This window comes from Pleuronectes platessa, chromosome 20 (genome assembly GCF_947347685.1).
Source record: "Pleuronectes platessa chromosome 20, fPlePla1.1, whole genome shotgun sequence".
Taxonomy (NCBI): domain Eukaryota; kingdom Metazoa; phylum Chordata; class Actinopteri; order Pleuronectiformes; family Pleuronectidae; genus Pleuronectes; species Pleuronectes platessa.
In genome coordinates, this window is record NC_070645.1 from 14,248,344 (window position 1) to 14,266,893 (window position 18,550).

General features: G+C 40.7%; 3 protein-coding genes across 5 annotated transcripts; 1 reads left to right on the forward strand and 2 right to left on the reverse strand.

Annotated features, from left to right (window-relative positions):
* Positions 1-1,468: 1,468 nt before the first annotated feature.
* LOC128426145 (solute carrier family 22 member 13-like) lies at positions 1,469-5,163 on the forward strand. The gene is made up of 10 exons (XM_053413021.1): positions 1,469-1,843; positions 2,127-2,230; positions 2,396-2,550; positions 3,084-3,255; positions 3,351-3,471; positions 3,552-3,646; positions 4,309-4,523; positions 4,608-4,716; positions 4,833-5,027; positions 5,103-5,163. The coding sequence occupies exons 1-10, from the start codon at positions 1,469-1,471 to the stop codon at positions 5,161-5,163; spliced, it is 1,602 nt and encodes a 533-aa protein (XP_053268996.1).
* Positions 5,159-16,620, reverse strand: LOC128426146 (LIM domain and actin-binding protein 1). 3 transcript variants are annotated; one of them, XM_053413023.1, is made up of 10 exons: positions 16,411-16,619; positions 15,797-15,937; positions 15,609-15,696; positions 15,163-15,495; positions 14,757-14,835; positions 13,084-13,208; positions 12,473-12,520; positions 7,016-7,146; positions 6,352-6,535; positions 5,159-6,238 (listed from the first exon to the last, which is right to left on the reverse strand). In XM_053413023.1, the coding sequence occupies exons 2-9, from the start codon at positions 15,922-15,924 to the stop codon at positions 6,367-6,369; spliced, it is 1,101 nt and encodes a 366-aa protein (XP_053268998.1). In that variant the 5' UTR covers positions 15,925-15,937; positions 16,411-16,619; the 3' UTR covers positions 5,159-6,238; positions 6,352-6,366. The 3 variants fall into 3 exon arrangements, 2 of the variants coding, with proteins under 2 accessions (XP_053268998.1, XP_053268997.1); XM_053413022.1 differs by having other exon boundaries at positions 16,416-16,617; XR_008333241.1 differs by lacking the exon at positions 7,016-7,146 and having other exon boundaries at positions 16,416-16,620.
* On the reverse strand, positions 7,165-12,444 carry LOC128426144 (xin actin-binding repeat-containing protein 1). The gene is made up of 2 exons (XM_053413020.1): positions 12,237-12,444; positions 7,165-12,124 (listed from the first exon to the last, which is right to left on the reverse strand). Exons 1-2 carry the CDS (start codon positions 12,246-12,248, stop codon positions 7,394-7,396), a joined length of 4,743 nt encoding a protein of 1,580 aa, XP_053268995.1. The 5' UTR covers positions 12,249-12,444; the 3' UTR covers positions 7,165-7,393.
* Positions 16,621-18,550: the final 1,930 nt, after the last annotated feature.

Genomic DNA, 18,550 nt, shown 5'->3' on the forward strand with positions numbered 1-18,550 from the left:
AGGGCCGCGGCTGTGGCGACATCATGGATTATGATCTGTGGATCGCGTACCAGAGATCGTGATCGTAATGGTGGATCCTGTATCATGCTGGCTGATTGTGATAATAATGGGGGATCCTGTATTGTGTTGGCGTCTGATAACGGTGGTGGACCACGATTGAGGTTGCACCTGTTGGTGGATCCTGTTGGCGGCATGAACAATGACTGCGGACTAAAATGGCATCCGATCTTGATGGTGGATCATGATCGTGGTGGCTGCTGACCATGGACTATGATTACAACAAGACTGCTTGATCTATAATCTTTCTCCTCATATACTCGACCATTATTGACAATAATCCATCAATCCATCAATTCATTGACCTTCAATTATGGTACAAAGTGTTTGTTCTAATCAATGCAGCAAATACCCTTATCTTTCTGATGCTCTCCTTTACACATGACATCTTTTCGACCCCTGTCCTTCCTGGGAGAGTAATCCCTCACATGTGGCTCTCTCTGAGGTTTCTACGTTCTTTTTACCCTGTTGAAAAAAAATGTATGTAGTTTTTCCTTACACTTGGTGAGGGTTGAATGCAAAGGATATCACACCTTGTTCAAGCCCTATGAGACAAATTGTGATTTGTGATTATGGGCTATTCATAAACAATTTGATTGATTGAATGAGCGTTCCATTGAATAAAATACATAACTTAAAAACTTTGACCGAATCATTTTGAATTGTAATAAAGTTTAATGTTTAACTTCTAAACTATTAATAATCTGTTGAAACTCAGATTTATTGTTGGTTTTTGAAGTTCTGTCACTTTATTCAGACGCACGTGCAGAGAACACACAGGAGGCCAAAGTTTGAGAAAAAAAGTATGAACTTTACTCCCAGTCCAGCTTATCATTCAAGAAATGAGAATCCAAGAAGAGCCATGTAAAGCTGGTAAGAGACAGGGAAACTCAAGTCCAAAATAGGGTGCAGAGAACTGGAATCATATATGATTATACTGAGGTTCAAATTTAGAAATTGATCAAATGGAAAGCTCATGTAGATTTGTTTTCATCTGATTGGATCAAACATGAATATTTGCCTGGTATTACACAATGTGCGGCATTGTGAAACATTAAGTCATAAAAAGAATCACTCTTACAGTATCTGTAGGCAGAAAGTCATGTGATCATGGAACACACTGTCCTCTTCCTCCCACAATATGTTGAGAGCTTTTACCTTGCTCAGTCATTTTGCTGATCAAAGAGAGGACATTAATAAAGGGATAAAAGTTCAGGTCTTACTGTAAACACCAGGTCAAAGCCACAGATCTGGATAGCTGCACAACAGCTGGACTATGTCTGAAGGATCCTAACATGACATGAACCTGACAGATCATAAAAACAATGTGATTGTCAGTTTAAACATTAACCTACAGGTGGAGAATCTGTACATTTCCAACGCTGCACTCTGAGGACGTACAGTCGACAATATGAGCAGCTTTGGGCAGATCCTGAAGGAGATCGGAGAGTTTGGTTTATTTCAGAAGCGTTTAGTCGCTGTGTTATGTATTCCCAACATTTTCGTTGCTTTTGATGTGATAGGACAAGTGTTTACAGGCATGAACTTCCCTCATCACTGTAACACTGACTGGATCTTGGATCGAGGACCCAACCTGACTCTGGAGAGACAGATAAATCTCACCATCCCTGTGAACAAAGATGGAAAGTATGAGAGCTGTGAAATGTTCACACCTGTGGATTGGGATTTGGAAAATATTGAAGCGTTTGGGATTAACACAACAACAGGATGCATAAATGGATCAGATTACGAGACACCCAAAGGGTCCACCAGCATCGTGACAGATGTAAGAGAAACTTGTTTACACTCCAGAACAAAACAATATATATTACTTGTACTAATTACTTTAGAATAAACTAGTGTGTGAAGTACTGTGCAAGATAGGCAGACAGGATTATAATCCTTTAGTAATAAACTGATTTTTACCTATGCAATAATTGGAGAGACTACTACCATGCAGATTTAAAAACCTCAATATCTGTGTATCTTGAGAAAGTTGTTGATGGAGTCACCATTGATGCAAAGGTCCAAGTTAACATATCCACTTTTATTCTATTTTCTGTTTTCAGTTTGATCTGGTGTGTGACAGGAGCAGTCTCATTGAGGTCTCACAGTCCATATACATGGCCGGTCTCCTGGTTGGAGCGTTGGTGTTTGGGCTGATGGCTGACAGGTAGCATTCGAATTTGGAAAGAAATTGCAACTGAAACCTGAATGAGATTCAAACTGTGTCAGTGCTGTGTTTGGAAACCTGCTTGAAGATGTGCAGCATGGATGGGAGAGTTCTTGTTGGAAAAAAATGTGTAACAGCTTTTTATTATTAATTCTTTTTGTGTAGGTTTGGTCGACGCTTTGTGGTCCTCCTCTCGGTCCTTCAGCTACTGCTGTGTGGTGTCGCTGCTGCTTTCTCACCCAACATCTATGTCTACATCGTTATCAGATTCTTAAGTGGCATCTCAATTTCTGGCATCATTACAAATGCATTTGTCATAGGTGGGTACAATGTTAAAAACAGAAACTGAATGTCTTGATACTTCATCAGAGTCACTAACACTAAAATCATTGTATTTAGTAATTTCTGGTACTTCTACCCCACAGGACCAGTCAAATACTTTGAAAACTCTGAAAATTGTGGCTTTAATCCACTGATCTGATGAACACCTCAACAAAAATTCTAAATTTCAATGTATAGGTAGACTACATTAGTGCTCGTGTGCAAAGAGCAGTAAATACTGTGCAAGTGCCTTGATCCTCAGAACACATGAAGATATCATATGTATAGAATTGTTGTAATATATGTAAGCTGCAAGTTACTGCACAATTAGTACAGGGAAAATAACCCCTGAGACTTTTGTTTATCGATTCACCTGATCACATTTTACTGAAAGTATGAGCAGTGTTTGAAGTGAAGTGTTTGAAAGTAAATGATAACTTGCACAAACACACAAACAGACGTGCAAAACAAGCATCAAATAGGAGATTGTGAATGATGCCTTTTCTTTCTCATCTGTCCTTCTGCTTTGAAGGTGGAGAATGGAGTGATTCTTCCAAGTTTGCTCTCTGTACCGTCATCAACCATTGTGCAGTTCCTCTTGGACTGATGATGATGTCTGGCATTGCCTATCTGATCCGTGACTGGAGGATCCTGCAGCTGGTGCTCTTCTGCCCTCTTGTCCTTGTTCTGGGAATATTTTACTGGTCAGTTGCCTCACGTGCCACATTCAATACTTGTTTTCTAAAAACATTAATAGTATATAGTTTAGTTTGTGATCGTAGATCTATGCGTCCACCAGGATTCTTCCAGAGTCAGCTATCTGGCTCCTCACTCAGGGCAGGAAGAAGGAGGCCATAAAGGAAATCTACAGGGCAGCTAAGGTGAATGGGAGGAAGGTCCCAGAAGACCTGGTAGACAGGGTGAGCAACCTCAAGCACAATGAAGCACAATAAACTGAAGTAAATAGAGACTAACTGAAATATAAACCTTGATTCTTTAGCTGGAGGCTGCAGGAACATCCAAAAGAGGAAACATATTGGACATCTTTAGGATCTCCTACCTGAGAAAACGTGCTCTTGTAATGAGCTTCCTCTGGTAAGAGTTTATTTCAACCACAACCTGCCCATTGGCCTAATTTGAACTTTAAGGCTTCGAATTAGGCAAACAAGTTGATAGTGAAATAGGTTACTTACGCAGAGTAGGGAACAAAGACTCTCGCTATTTCTACATAAATATCTACGATTAAGCTTAAATAAGCCTAACGGGAAGCATTGGCTGTCTGACATAATGCACGCTTGATTTTCAATACTTTTACAAGTATTAAAAGACCATAAAAAGTGATTTGATGCTTCTTGGGCACCTTACGTCATAGGTTTACCAGTCATACCCAAATGGGAGAAGACCCTCGGGTAGACCCAGAACTCGCTGGAGGGATTACATATTCCACCTAGTCTGGGAATGACTCAGAATCCTCAGGAATAGCTGGGAAGTGTGGCTGGGAAGAGGGATGTCTGGAATACTTTATTTGACAAGTTACCTCCATGATCCTAGCCCGTGTAAGTTTGCAAAAAGTAAGATTGCAATTTATCAGTAGTTCTGAGTTATAATACATATACAGATACTGTCACTACATGCATCTTGTGCTATGACCACTAGGCGTTTCAGTGAACCCCCTACAGCAACCCAGTGAACTGCTAATTCTAATAAACCAGCATCTTTCTTGTGATTGCTGAAGACATGTCCCCCCCCCACGATAGGTTTGCAACTAGTCTGATGTACTACGGACTGAGCCTGAATGTCGGCAACTTTGGTGTGGATATCTACCTCACGCAGTTCATCTTTGGTCTCGTAGAAGTTCCTGCATATCTGGGCTCTTTACCACTCATCCAGCACTTTGGGAGGAGGATATGTCAATCTGGGATGCTGATCTTTGCAGGTTGTGCTTGTCTTGGGACACTTGTGATTCCAAAAGGTAATGTGTTGTATAGAAAAGTCTGAAGCATATACTGACCTGATAATGTAATTTATATGCGTGTGAAATGCGTTTTTCCTTTAGATCTTCCTCAAGTTGTAACATCCTTAGCTGTTCTTGGAAAATTTGCAGCAAGTGCCTCTTTCACAATAGTCTTTGTTTACGCGGCAGAACTATACCCCACTGTTGTGAGGTAGGTATTGTCCCAAATGTAAAATTTCAAATCGGTAATAAGTCATGGTGGCTATACTTTCCTCTTTTGCTTATACTACTTGAGATAGCCAATGAGCCCATTATGTTAACTTGTAGGCAGAGTGGCGTAGGTTTGAACTCCATGTTTGCTCGTGTGGGGGGAATCCTCGCTCCACTGGTCAGACTCCTGGGCGTCTACCATTACACCATCCCCATGCTAATATACGGCACCATCCCCATTGCCGCTGGAGGTTTCTGTTTACTACTGCCTGAAACTTGCAACGTCGAACTGCAGGACCACACAGAACTAAGGTTAGTTGATGAACCTTTTTTTTTAAAGAAGACAAAAGTTATCGTCTTTAATATTGCTCTTTTTTTTGGTTTCAGGGAACCTGAGAATGGAACTGCTGAGATTTTATCCCATTCAGGAAAGAGGACAAAAATGTAATTCACATGTTTATTCGCAAAACGTTTTTTTTTTCATATCAGGAGGAGTAGCGTGTTTCCACTTAATTGATACACTGGTAACAGTAATTACTTATTAATGTCAAACATAATGTCAGTTAACCTTGAATAAAATACATAACTGCAAAACTTTGACTGAGTCATGTTGAATTGTAATTTTGTTTCATGTTTTACTTCCAATATTTCATATTTAAAATTCCTTAAAACTTATTGTTTTGCCTTACGTGCAGAGAAAACACAGGAGACCAAAGTTTGATACAAAAAGTACGATCTTAACTCATAGTCCAGTGAATCACACAAGAGAAGACAAGACGATTCCAAGAAAACAGCATTAATGCACTTTTCCTTTGTTGAAGGTGTTGAATTCATATGATCTTAATGGCCATTGCAGATTGGTTATCCATGCTGGGTGATACAATCCCTGTGGATCATCACTCAGAATGTGGATATTCTGATCAGGGGCAACAAGTTCACCATAAAATCATTTATTATAAAATTCAAACTACTACATATTAGTTCATAGTATTTGCTCCGGTGTAGACTGTACTGTGTAGTTACACTGTAATAAGACCTTTGTGACATTTTTTTGCAAGAAATTGGTGATTATTTATTTTTCACAGCAATATTATCACATGTAGGATATCATCTGATATCCTATATTATCCTATAATATCCTATATCAGATATTATCTGATTAATGTTTCTGTCACAGTGGAAGATCAGCCAATGTGGAACCTCGACATTTATGGTATTTGAAGTTAAAAATATTTTGAGATTAAAAAATCGTTCTTTGTTACAGATTATATAGAATGTTTTGCTGTATTTTGTTATAACTGAAAAGTGATAAATCTAAAAACAGAGCAGGTATCAGCATCTGTCTTACACTGCAAAGTTTTTTACAATTACTAAAGCATGTTTTTGCAAAGAAAAGTAGGTTATTTGTCAACACACAGTTAATCATCACTGCTACATAGATGAACAAACACAGCATCACATGGTGCCTCAAACACATATCCTCAGTCAGATTTTTCATCTTTTCACAGTCACCATATCGTCAGCTGTGGACAGAAACACAACAGAGTTTTAATGGAGAAAAGCTAATTAAAATAATTGTTCACAAAAAATGATGATATTCACGATAATAATAATTACTTTGTCGGATGGTACTCACGTTTACACTATATGTTTAAGCTTCAGATTCATTATGCACCACGCCAGCAGTATTCCTCAGCAGCCACTGGTTCTTGTGTTGCACGTGTCCAAAGCCCTCGTCATAATTCCCTTTTCTTCTGAACAGTTGTTGGTAGTGAAATATGCAGTAGAACTCCCCATGCAAAGGTGTGTAATTGTACATGCTACAAATGAACACAACATATAAGTGCAAATGAATGACCTTAGTTTAAGGTAGAAGTTACCACAGAGGATCAGGGCCCCAAAAAGAGGAGAAAGATTCCGAGAATGAAGTTGTACTATTATGACAATAAGGTCATAGTATTATAGGAATGAAAACTTCTTTGGATCCAGAAGCCTTATATACAGTATATGGGTGCAACATATGGGTTCTCTATGCTACTAATTTCCAAAAGTTTGCCCTTTTTCTCGAAGTGTTATAACTTGAAGTCATGATTTCATTCTTGACTTTTTTCCTCATTAAATTAAAACTTTATACGTTACAACTTTATTCTCGAAATTTCTAGATTTTTGTACCTAAATTTGGCCTTAATACTTATTTGTAAGATAGGGTATTGTACGAATATCTAAATCACATTTTATTGGTGATTACAGTCTTGTAGATTGATGATGTAGATTAATCATGGAATTTTGTAATGTCTCACCTTAACTTTTTCTTGCACTGTTTACAGACGAAGCAGGTTTTGTGAAAAATGTATTTGTCTGCATTAATTTTTTCCATGGGGTAAACTGGCTTCAGACAGGCAGAGCACATCTCTCGACAAGTTGGTTGAAACTGATGATAAAAGGTAGATTTGAGTTTGAAAAATGATTTTATAATTTAATAATGAAAATATCAACAAAACTAAAGACCTGAACTAAAACTGAAAAATTTGTCTAATTTCAAATATGTCAAAAAAAACATTTAATATTAATAAAAGCATTTGAACACAATGCAAACCTTATAAATAAACAAACAATCAAATTATGTACATGACAACTTATCTTTAAAGAATCTAACCTGCACCCTGTCTGTAAATGAGTTAAAGCTTGTGATTGATTGGCAGCCGAACTTCGGGGTATGTCGTCGGACTGACCACTGCCGGACCTGTGAATGATGTCATGGTTTCTGGCTGCGTGGTGACCACAGTGGAAGTTGTGGATGAGTAAATCCGGTTCCCGATGTCATCCGTCTGCTCATAGTTCTCTTTGATAGTTTTGGTTCCTCTAATGCTTTTCCCCTCGTGGTCCGTCTGCACCTCGAGTACGCTGAGCTCGCGTTTAGGGTCAATTGGGCTGTGAGAAGGCTGCTTTTGACCTCCCTTTCTTGGGTCCATCTTTCTTTTTTGGGCCGGACTGTTGCACGTCAGCGTCTTTGTTGTGAGGAACTTCTCCTCTGACTTTGGGCTCTGCTGACACTTCGGGCAGATTGTGGTCTCGGCTAGAAGATGTGTTTTATCAATTTTTCTTGTGGCTGACTGTATGGAGATGAAGGCAGGTGAAGATGGTGGACTTGCTCGTTGTTTGGCGGAGGCTTCTGCGTTGCTTGCACCTTTCCCAGTTGGGCTTTCCTTTGTGCTAGGGTTTTCCTGGGCCTGTGGTAATTTTGTTCTGCTTGATCCGATGCTAATTTTGCTAATATTTCCACTGGAGGGGGCTCCTTGCATTGTCCCCAAGGATTCCTTGAACAGACATGATAATCCAGCAATATCTGAGTCGGATTTCAACGTAGAGACGGAATAAAGAGCCTTCTTTATGGCTTCCTCTATGTCCAAAAGTCTGGCTATGGTTTGCTCTTTTAGTGTCATGATTTCCTCGCTGGCTCTCTCAAGATCTCCAAAAATATGAGCCATTGAGGATTTGCTTTGAGGGTCATCCTTCAACGGGGACTTCTCCTCTTTGTGTTCCACTTTGACATTTTTTTGTTTCTTTTTGTCGGAACTGACCACCCAGTCTGGGACATCCTCAAACACACTCCTCAGAGACCTCACATCAACTTCACTCGTGTCCTGTTCGATATCTTCGACTCGACTGAGAATGCTCTGTAGTTCCTCCTGCTTTCGTAAATTGTCAAAAATGTCCATGGCTGCTGTCATGTTCCCTCTCACGATTTCATCCATGTGAACTGACAGCCGCTGTCGGCGCTCGTCTTCTGTCTCGGTTCGTCCTCTCTTTTCCCTCATCTCAACTTTATTGTCTTGTTTCATTTCTCTCTCTTGCTTGTCAGCATTTTGTAAACTGGTGTTTGTTCCAGTGTCAGATGGATTAGTGGATATAGTTTGTTGTGGTTTTAAATCTAAATGCGCAATTTTTACTCTTTTTGGCTTCACAGGTGCAATCTTTGACTTTTTACCTCCAAATTTCTGGCATGCTTCATTAAAGTTTATAGGACTTTCATCGCTTTCATTCATATTATCTTTAACAAGGTTTTGTTCCTGAGGGGGTTTAATTTCTGCTGTTGAAGTCATCTCTGTTTGTTTGTCAAAAGTATTTTTATTGGTGTTCTCAAAAGAGCTTTGGATCTGACTCCTTTTCTGAGATATCTGAATAGCTTCACCATTATAACTTCCTGAATATGACCCAGTGTCTGCAACACTTTTTTGGGGGGACTGGTTTTTCGTGTGTCCATCGCTACATGAAGCTGAAGTTGTCAGTGGTTGAGCTACAGTTTCTTCTTTGGATTGCCCCTTTCTTTCAGGTATTGTAACATTTGTTTGTGTTGCCTCAGGATTTGTGGTGTTACTTGATCGGCCATCTTTTTGTTTCACTTTCAAATGCTCTGGTTTTGGTGGGATGGCTGGTTTCACACCAACAGGTCTTTTGCTCTTCTCTGAGACAGCAGTTGTTGCGGGTTTATTTTGGAGCTTTGCATTAACCGCACTCAGCTGCTCCTCGGAGTCCTCTTGTCTCAAGTGAACATGAGTTGAGCTGGATTCAGTCAAAGGGCAAGGTTCCTCAGTGACCGGCTCCTGAACAGATGCCTTGGATTTGACTTTGTGAGATCTGGAGGAGTTTTTATATATCATAGCTGCTTTGAAATCACCTCTTGTGACATTAATGTTGGATCTCTCCAAGGAAGCCAAAGCTTGTTGAAGTTTACCATGAAAAATAACTTCATCTTCCTCTTGTTGTTCACGTTGTGTGTCTGAACAATCAGCAATGGATTCAAAGTTTTTCTGGACCTCATCAGTGTATTTTTTACCCTGTTTACTGCAGGTTTCAGTAGTTTGCACCTCTTCAGAATTACTGCCTTCATGGCGCATCTCTGTATTTTTGTCTGAATTGAAGTTGGAGGCTGATGGAACTTCTTCCATCTTTGGTTGAGAGACAACTTTTTGGTCCTTATTGTCTCGACATATTTCTTTGACGTCACCTTCCATAACTGAGACGATGGGTTGCGCGGACGACTGTTGAGCAACCCTTTTGTTTTGTGACGAGTGATACAAATATTTGGCTTCTGTCGTGGCCTGCTGAAGGCTGTGGATTGCAGTTTGGAGGTTTGAGATTTCGTTGCTGTTGTCTACCACTCCCAGTATCTGAGCTTGGTGGAGCCCATCATCCTCCTGTGTCTCAAGATGTTCATAAGACCTCTGAGGTGCAGTTGGGAAATTACAAACTTCTTCTTGCGCTTGGCCACCACGCTCCAGAACGTTATCTTTTCTTAACCCGGGTGTAAGTAACCCGATGTTGGATTCTTTACAGGACTGGCTCTTTCCAAGTGGCACATTCTGACCTGTACATGTGTGAGAACTGGTGGTAGATGGAACACGATTCTCACGGAAATTTTGCTTTGCTTGGCTTTGCTGATCTAGAGAGAACATGCTTTTCAATCTCTTTACATCCACTGGGACCCAATCTATAGAACTCTCCTCTGCATGCTCACCTCCATGTTCAGGATGATGCTGTGTATTTTGTTCAGCCATGGTCTGTTTCTGATCAGCTTCCTGTTCCTGCTCTATTGGCTCAACCTGAAGAGTTTTCAAATACTCCAGATCTCCCTTTTCAATGCAACTCTTGAACAGTTGAACATTTCCTTTAACTCTGACCTCAGGTCTGGTTGATCCGGTGCAGGTTTGGTCTTGAAAATGTTCTAGAAGGGAGCTTATGGTCAATTCAATGATGCCTTTTCTTAGTCCTTGATCTTCTGTTTTACTGATATGAATCTCCTTTGTTTCGGGTTCATCAAACCTTGCAGCATGTCTTGGTGGAGCTCTGTAACTTTTCACATCTTCCTCATCAACATAATTGTAGAGGGAGTAAACCATGACGTTAGCACATCTGTTGGCATCCTCCTGAATGATCACTCCTTTCCTCAGAGAGTTGTCCTGATGGAGAATGTCCTCAACGAGCTGAACTACATTGGCGGTTTTAAACTCTGTGTCTTGGCTGGTAGTGAACTGATCCTGGTGCACAGGTGCATTCACCACTGTGGCCTCCATCCCTCCTTTTCTATCCTCCTTTAGGTAGGTGATGTAAGGCTTTAGGTTTGCTCGTGGTAGCAGCTGGACAATGAAGTTTTGTGCACCGCCTTCAGCCAATTCATTATATTTTATCTCAGGGCCACTCTTTGAAAGTATGAATTTAGCCTTTTTCGCTATCATTGTCTCATTCACCTCAATGATTGATCCATCTGAATGTAGGGCATTGACACGATAAAGGGAATTTAGAGTTTCCCTGATGTTCTCCACCATCGTCTCAATTTCATCCTTGTTCTGACGCCTAATTTTGTCAAATGGCATTGATTCAAACAGATGGGCTCGGTCCTTGACATTAGTTATGAGGGGCTCCCCAGATGCTTCCCTGGGATTTGCTAGGATTTGGGGTATTGATGGATTTTCTCTTTCTATGTTTGTGGAGATAAATGGGTTGTTGTTGAAAAGACCTGCACCTGTTTTGATAATTTCCTCAAATTCCCCTTGAGCTGTAAGACTTGTAGGGTCATTGTCAAATGCTGCTTCATCAGAATAAAGGTCTTCACCATCAGAAAATGTAAGACCAGTGCTTTCAGCAACAACATGAACACATGGCCCTTGTTTATGTGGCTGATCTGTGAAATCAAGACTTTTGTTTTCACTGTGTATGTTCTCTTTGCAGCTCATTTCAAACTCGTGTTTTTGTTTTCGGACTGGCCCTCTCTCTTCCCCAAAAATAGAAGCTTTCCCTTGGAACCTGTTATCAGGATTTGGGCTGGATTTTCTCACCGACTGACTCTCAAATATCCTCCTGGAAGCCTGCACATCTATTCTTATCGTCTCCTCCTCACACTCTCTGTCAGGCTCTGGAATAGAACCAAATGTTTTGTAATCCTGCACAATCCCTTTAACACTTCCATGACATGGCCTCTCTTCATGCTCCTCAAACACAGCGGATGTTTTGCCGACAAAACCCTCACCCACTTTTCCGTCTGCCATGTGCGTCTTGGGGGTGTGAGGAGATACTTTGTTACTCAAGGCACAGTTCTCAAATATCAAGCGTCGTGAGAAGACCTCTCCTTCATATCCAGTTTCACCAGCTGTCACCCCAGACTCCGAGCTTAAGACCTCAGCAAGCTCATCGTCCACGGCTTCATCCAGCATCTTCAGCTCAGGGTGGGTGTGCTTCATGAGTCTCCTCAGCTCACATTTCTGCCGCTGCTGGTGTAACTTTTCCTTGGAAATTTGGGATGGCATTGATTTTTGGGAACGTTCCTCAGAACTGTCTGCTGGTCCTAGCTGATGTCTGGGTAAAGGAGGTGGAGGATGGTAATCTTTTCTTTGTTGGGGGCCTTCGGCCATCTTAGAGGAACAAAGTAACAGTCTCATCGTGGGGGCATTTTTAACGGATATTAGCTGTCCAATGAAAACCATGCCCTGACTGTGCACACATGCAACCAAAGCCATTTGTTACCTTCCAATCCATGCCGGTTCAATTGCTGTCCATAATCCAGGTGTCAGTGGGTTAGCTGAACTCCAGAGCAACAAATGCAACCACATGGATGAATACAAATAAAAACACATGGAATAAATGGCATCCAATATCTGTTTCTTTCCCTCACTCAAGAACAGAAACATGTTTATGTTATTGCGTTATTTGTTATAGCAAATCCAAAGCACAACGTCATGGATGTCTGGTGAAATCCTTACCTTGGTTATCTTAACTCTTTTCCCAGATTCAAGAGATCGATCTTGTGCCTGAATGGAAACAATAATTAATCCAGGTCAAATTAACCTTAAATGAACATTTGAAGTTTCCTTCTTCTGTCATGTGATATAACACTTTATCTCGTATAAAAGCATAAAAACCCTGAATTTACGTTTCCAGCAAATCTGAAATATGAACCATATATTGTGTATAAAGTGAGCCAAAATGACAGCTCCCCAAAAGTGAGGCCAAAGCATCTTGATCCCCCCCTGGTGGCTGGCTGTAGTGTAGGTCATAAACAACACCTCCTCAATGTTAGTGGATGGGACATGGACCAAACTAAAAATTAAAAATACACATCAAATATATATTTCTCAAGGATGTTTTCTGTCTTTTGTAGTTCTTATCACACTTGCATAAATAAGGGGTTAAACCGATGATTGACAGCTGAGACTGATTTTCGATTGGTCGACTGCGGAAAACCAAAACCTAGCTAGATGTGCAAGATGGCAGCAATCGTATCCAAAATATTTTGGCCTCATTTCTGGATAGTGGGAGAAAGTCGAGATCCATATTTATCTATGAATATGTGATTGAGTAGACAGGTGTTTACCAGTTTTGGCTCCTGTGGTGCCACCTTTGACAGATAGAGGGCAGACAACACTTTGACGGACAGTTTCTCCTTGAATTGGAAGAAGGAGCTGTCTCTGAGGTCTGCAACTGACCTCCTCTTTTCATCTGCAAAGACACAAGACACAGCAGGTCAATTGAAAAATCAGGTGCGGTGATATGTGCCATGAAATCCTGTAACGTCAGCTTCGCACATGATACCTTCAGTAGTGATAAAGTTTGAATAAACAACGATGCGTTCATGACAACAGCAAAGAAAAACGGATTGTCCAGTTTAGGGGTCTGCGTACAGAATTTTGAATAAACGGTTGAACAGCTCTTTGTGCAGCAGCGGGGGCGAGGCTTCAGAGAGAAAACATCCCATTCCTAACAGACAGCTTAAGAACAGGCACTGCACTACTATGATTTAAAGAAAAGAAGAGTTGTGTCACTTTATTTTTGATTATTTTTGGCACAACATCCCGTTACAGAGAATTAAAAAACGTAATGCCAATTCTAACAGCGCACAGCTTTCTATGCTCACGTCCATATAGCCAGTGTTTGTTGATAGTTATCACCAGTAGTCACCCTCTCTATTTAACAGCTGTCATGGGATCCAGTTATAAATGTAACACTTAGAGACAGATACCTGGCTCCAATGACACACACCGAGAATTAAAGGACACACGAGTCACAGCCAGAGTTGTCGAAAGTATGGCAAAGCTAAACCAAACTTTTTAACTTTGTTGGTAAAGCCCCAGGCAGCTGCCACTCAGGAAAACACAGCACAACAGAAAACAGAATAATACGACCTGTTTCTAATCAGCTGACACTCTATGACAATCCTGTACTCACAGACTCCACTTTCCTGTGTACTGCCCGTCTTCTTATCTCCTTTCTGTATTTTGTTCTAACTGATGTTGTTGCCGTTGGTTCGTCTGGTAACACAGCCTCTCTCTCTCTCTCTCTCTCTCTCTCTCTCTCTCTCTCTCTCTCTCTCTCTCTCTCTCTCGCTCAGTCTCATTCCTGACAGCTGACCCCTTCACCCTCCTGCACTTATTCAGGACTCGTAGCACGCCGGGCTATTTCCGTCCTGCGCTGCACTGACCTACTCTGGGCCCACACCCGGCCAAGTCAATCACGGCTTCTCGCTAAGTCACTGTGCTGACGAGATCCATTTCATCGCTTCCCTTTTCATTCTCGTCGTCAACTCAGCTTTGACCTGAGTCACAGGTTCTCAGGCACACGCAGCTTTCCAGGGAAGCTTTACCAGGGAACTGGTTTTATATATATTTTCTATTTGCTGTTGTGATGGACCAATAATCAAAAATCTTTTGGTAATATGTTATTTTCTAGGTTATTTATTCGGTGATCTTTCTCTGGTATATTCATTACCTCCACAAAGGAGGTTATGTTTTTGTTGGCGGCTGTTTGTTAGCAGGATTACGAAAAAACGACCGAACCAATTTCCATGAAATTTTGTGGAGGCGTGAGGAACCCATTAAACTTTGATATGAATCCAGGATGTTTATATTTTATATTTATATGTTATCCCTCTTTGAAACGAATTTCTGAAGATAATCTTTGCCTCATCCCGGTCTTGAGGTCATGATGCCAGTTTCAGATCCCACACAGGCTTGATGTTCTTGATGGTGGAGGAAATACAGTTGCACTCACCATCTTGATCGGCTGCAATTCTTTCGAAATCAATCCCCCCGATTGTTTTTCTCCTCACCGCCCGGCTCTGATTCACAATCTGCAGACAGAAATAATGAACTGTCATTGGCACTAAAGAGATGACGGACAGACTTGATTCAAATCTAGGAAGTAATGTTGTAAAAATTTAATTATGTTTTAGATAACAAAGTCAATTGCTAAAAATGCATTTTAATCTTATACTTTTCTTCTTCTAACACTAGTAATTTTGAAAATACTTAGAGAGTTGGTGATTTATATCATGTATATTTGATCGGTACATGTCAATACGTTCTTCTCCGATCAAAGTGAAAAAAAGTCTTGTTTTCAATTATCAATCTCGGCCCAAAATTGCACTTTCAGGCTCGGTTTGAGTCATTTCGTTCACCTTTCGAGTCACATGATCCTCCTTTGCACCAGTTTCATTAACTGGTGGATTTCTTGTCTTCTGTTCCTCCGCTGAGCTCTTCACCTCCCCAGCCTCTCCATTCATCAGCGGTGGGATACCTGCTGCCTTCACTCTGGCCTGTGTTGCAGTGTTGTTCTGAGTTGACTCAAACCGAGCCTTCAGGGCCTCTATGGAGCCGGTTCCGTTCTGAAGGCTCCCCATCGACCTGCTGCGTGTCAAACCGGTTTTGGCTTGGGAGCGTTCCCCCTCGTAGCTTCTCTTTGTCTGGGATGCCGGATAAATCTCTTTACTCTCCACGAGAGATGGTGTTATCTGACAGTGACACACACACACACACACACACACACACAGACACACACACACACAAGCGCCATTAATTGTTTTTCCCACACGGAATCTGCTTTTTTTGTCAAAAATGAGTTTACCTCTTGAAACACCTGCTTCAGCTTAACTTCACCATTATTTACAGAAGGTGCTCGAGTTGATGCACTGACTTCCTTTGTAGTTTGATACCTGGTATGCAAACAAAAACCAAGTTCAATAATCCGCTGTGCCGCATGTGTCACTTTAAAGCACAGAGAAGATAAGATAAGATTAAAAAAAATTCTTTCACCGGGAAACGAGCTGGGACACAGATGTTTTCTTGTCCCGCAGTCCCGCCTCTGTCCTGGTGGGTTTGTCACATGACGAGGAGACACTCCTCATCGACTGGGTGCGTCTCAGGTTGCTCTTCCAGTCCATGACAAACAGGACACTGCAGCAGAATATAAATAACCATATCACATATAAACACGACAGATAATCAATGACATTATCTGATTTTATATTGAAAAGAGCAATAGTGAGCAATTTATCTACTTTTATGTCAAGCTAAATATTTTCCCATCTACAAAATCTTTATCTTTATTCATATTTAACTTCTCAAAACAAAGATAAAAGTTTCTTACGAATAAAAAACACAAATTAAAATAAAAACAATATCGAAAACAGATGAAAATGCATATGAAAACATTAAAACAAGTCAAAACTCAGTAATAAAAGAAACCAAAACACAAAATGTTTGACAGAGACTCAATAATGAGTGCAATCAGTGATATGTATAATGATTTGGAAGACGTCAGTTATAAATTTAAGGTCAAAGCAAAAGAGTGTAAGAATCATTACATCTATGGATAATTTATATTTCAAATAAGCGTTAAAAAACAGCTTTTTAAATAGAATCGTTACCGTACAGTCGTCAGTCAGTGTCTGTTCTCTGTGACGGTCTGAAACCCTCCTGCTGCATCACATGACCTGTGATCAAAGTCCTTTTTCTTCCTCATTACTACTGTGTAAAGTGATCGGTATAAAATGTCCAGAGGAGCAAACAACAGGAAATAAATCCTCCATACACAGGCTGTTCCTGCTGCTCATTTAACTCTGTGTCGAGCATCTTTTTGTGCTCATGTTGTGTGTTTTGGCTCCGTCGAGTCCCAGGAGCGTCCGGGAGATGCTTCAGTGTTTGATTCCAGGTTAAACCTCCAAAGCTCAGATGTAATTACTTGATCTTTGAGCAGCAGCAGACCATGCATTAAGAGAAAATGAGATTAACTTTACTGATCCTGTGGGGAAGTCGGTTCATTACAGCAGCAAAGAGTTGGACAAAGAACAACAAATAGAACCTGTCGAAAAGGAAGTTCTCTATATGAGCTACTGATTAACAAACACTGTCAGGTTTCAGATTTACGCAGTTATGATTCTCAAGATGTTGAAGTTTTATTGGACAGTTGGACTTTGTCTTATTTTTTTCAGGCAATGTGCTGATTGGCTTGAATCTCAGGAGTGTAAAGAAAGAGTCTCGAGGTTTGTAGCTGTAACTTTACGGTAACAAACAGAGTTACGTAAATTTGAGTCTCCGTTTCCCAGACTTTCACCTCACTATTGAACAAGTTCCTTCACAAATTGGAATTATAAATACACAAACTTTATTACTCACACAAAAGTATTTTTCGAGGTACAAACATTTTCAAATGGAAAAAATATACAATATGTTTTTTTATTACCCGTAGAAATTATTATTGTGTCCCAAACACTTTCACACCTGCACAAACAGTCCATCTATAAATGTTTTAGATCTTAATTTAGGTTTGAACAGACAGGAGTCCAGCGGCAGCCTGCGAAGGAGCAAGTGTTGTAGAGGTTTTGTCTCCACACAGGAATTCCAAGACCTTCTGACCCTCAGGGGTCAAGAGGTAAGAACAGGAGGAAGCTCGGCTGCCCCATGATCTCGCTGACACCGACTCCGACCCCGACTCCGACCAGACTGACGCACGCTGCAATTAAACGGTTAATTATGTTCAGATTTAGCGTAAATACACAGTACTGAAAATGACATTTAGTACTTTAGTACACAATGCATACAAGAGCTGTAACTGATTGCAAATAATTAATCAATACCCTATAAAATAGGTTTATAGATATAGAAATCTGTTTTAAGTTTGTCCTCAAATGAAATTAATTTGCTATGAACTGTTCAAACAGTTGTCGACTGTAAGTAAGTCCATTTACAGAACTACTTAAAGCTGCTTTCATTAAGCTATTTGGCCACTTGGGGGCAGCACAGAGTACTCAAAATTGCTGATGTTTACAATTTCTGTTCAGTGAATATTTTTTTGGGGACTATACTAGACTTTAGACTGAATTCAAATAACCAGTCACCAGATATTTAGGATTTTAAGATATCCATGTACCAAGATTATAAAATATTACTATATTAAAGGAACCTTCCAGCCTAATGACCACTTTTACTTTTGGCGCTGGAGTTCATTTTACTACAGATGAATCCATACCTCTATCATCTCACACCAATTTGAACGCAGGGATTTTACCTGTATTGGATTCTTTTTTTGTTTACATCGCTGTATTTCTGCTCTGACACAATCTGACCTCATCTTTGTGGCGCCTGTTATCTGGGTTTCCCTGTGTGTCACACACTTGTAAAATTCAGCAGAGGTTTTTTGATATAATGGCGGCTTTGGTCGGCCGCACAAAATTCATATTCACTCTCTTTAGTCATGCGCTCTGTTAATCAGTCTTCAGACAAAGAAAGAGCAAGAGCAACAGCAGCAGCAGCAGCAGCAGCTCACACCCCTGGGGCAAAACGGAGAGATTCAGCCTGGCTGTCTCCCCCACCGCTGCCCCTCCTCTGACTACAAACCCTCATCCCTCCCTTCAAAAAAACCCACTCCTGTCTCCGTCTCCGAGGCGCTGCAGAGATGAAAGGGAATATGCGATGCGGTGCCTTTGACTGTGAACTGTGCCGTGTTATTAGGGGAAGTTTACGGGCCTTGTCTGCGTTTTAAACACACTTGCTTACACCAGCCAGCTG

Excerpts from the sequence above, each read along its gene's own strand:
- LOC128426146 (XM_053413023.1), bottom strand. The coding sequence starts at position 15,924 with ATGGACTGGAAGAGCAACCTGAGACGCACCCAGTCGATGAGGAGTGTC. Across the intron at positions 13,209-14,756 it reads AATTGCAGCCGATCAAGATG|ATGAAAAGAGGAGGTCAGTT; the intron begins GTGAGTGCAACT and ends GTGTCTTTGCAG. Across the intron at positions 7,147-12,472 it reads AAAGAGTTAAGATAACCAAG|TTTCAACCAACTTGTCGAGA; the intron begins GTAAGGATTTCA and ends TTTTATCATCAG.
- LOC128426145 (XM_053413021.1), top strand. The coding sequence starts at position 1,469 with ATGAGCAGCTTTGGGCAGATCCTGAAGGAGATCGGAGAGTTTGGTTTA. Across the intron at positions 3,256-3,350 it reads GTTCTGGGAATATTTTACTG|GATTCTTCCAGAGTCAGCTA; the intron begins GTCAGTTGCCTC and ends TGCGTCCACCAG. Across the intron at positions 4,524-4,607 it reads GACACTTGTGATTCCAAAAG|ATCTTCCTCAAGTTGTAACA; the intron begins GTAATGTGTTGT and ends TTTTTCCTTTAG.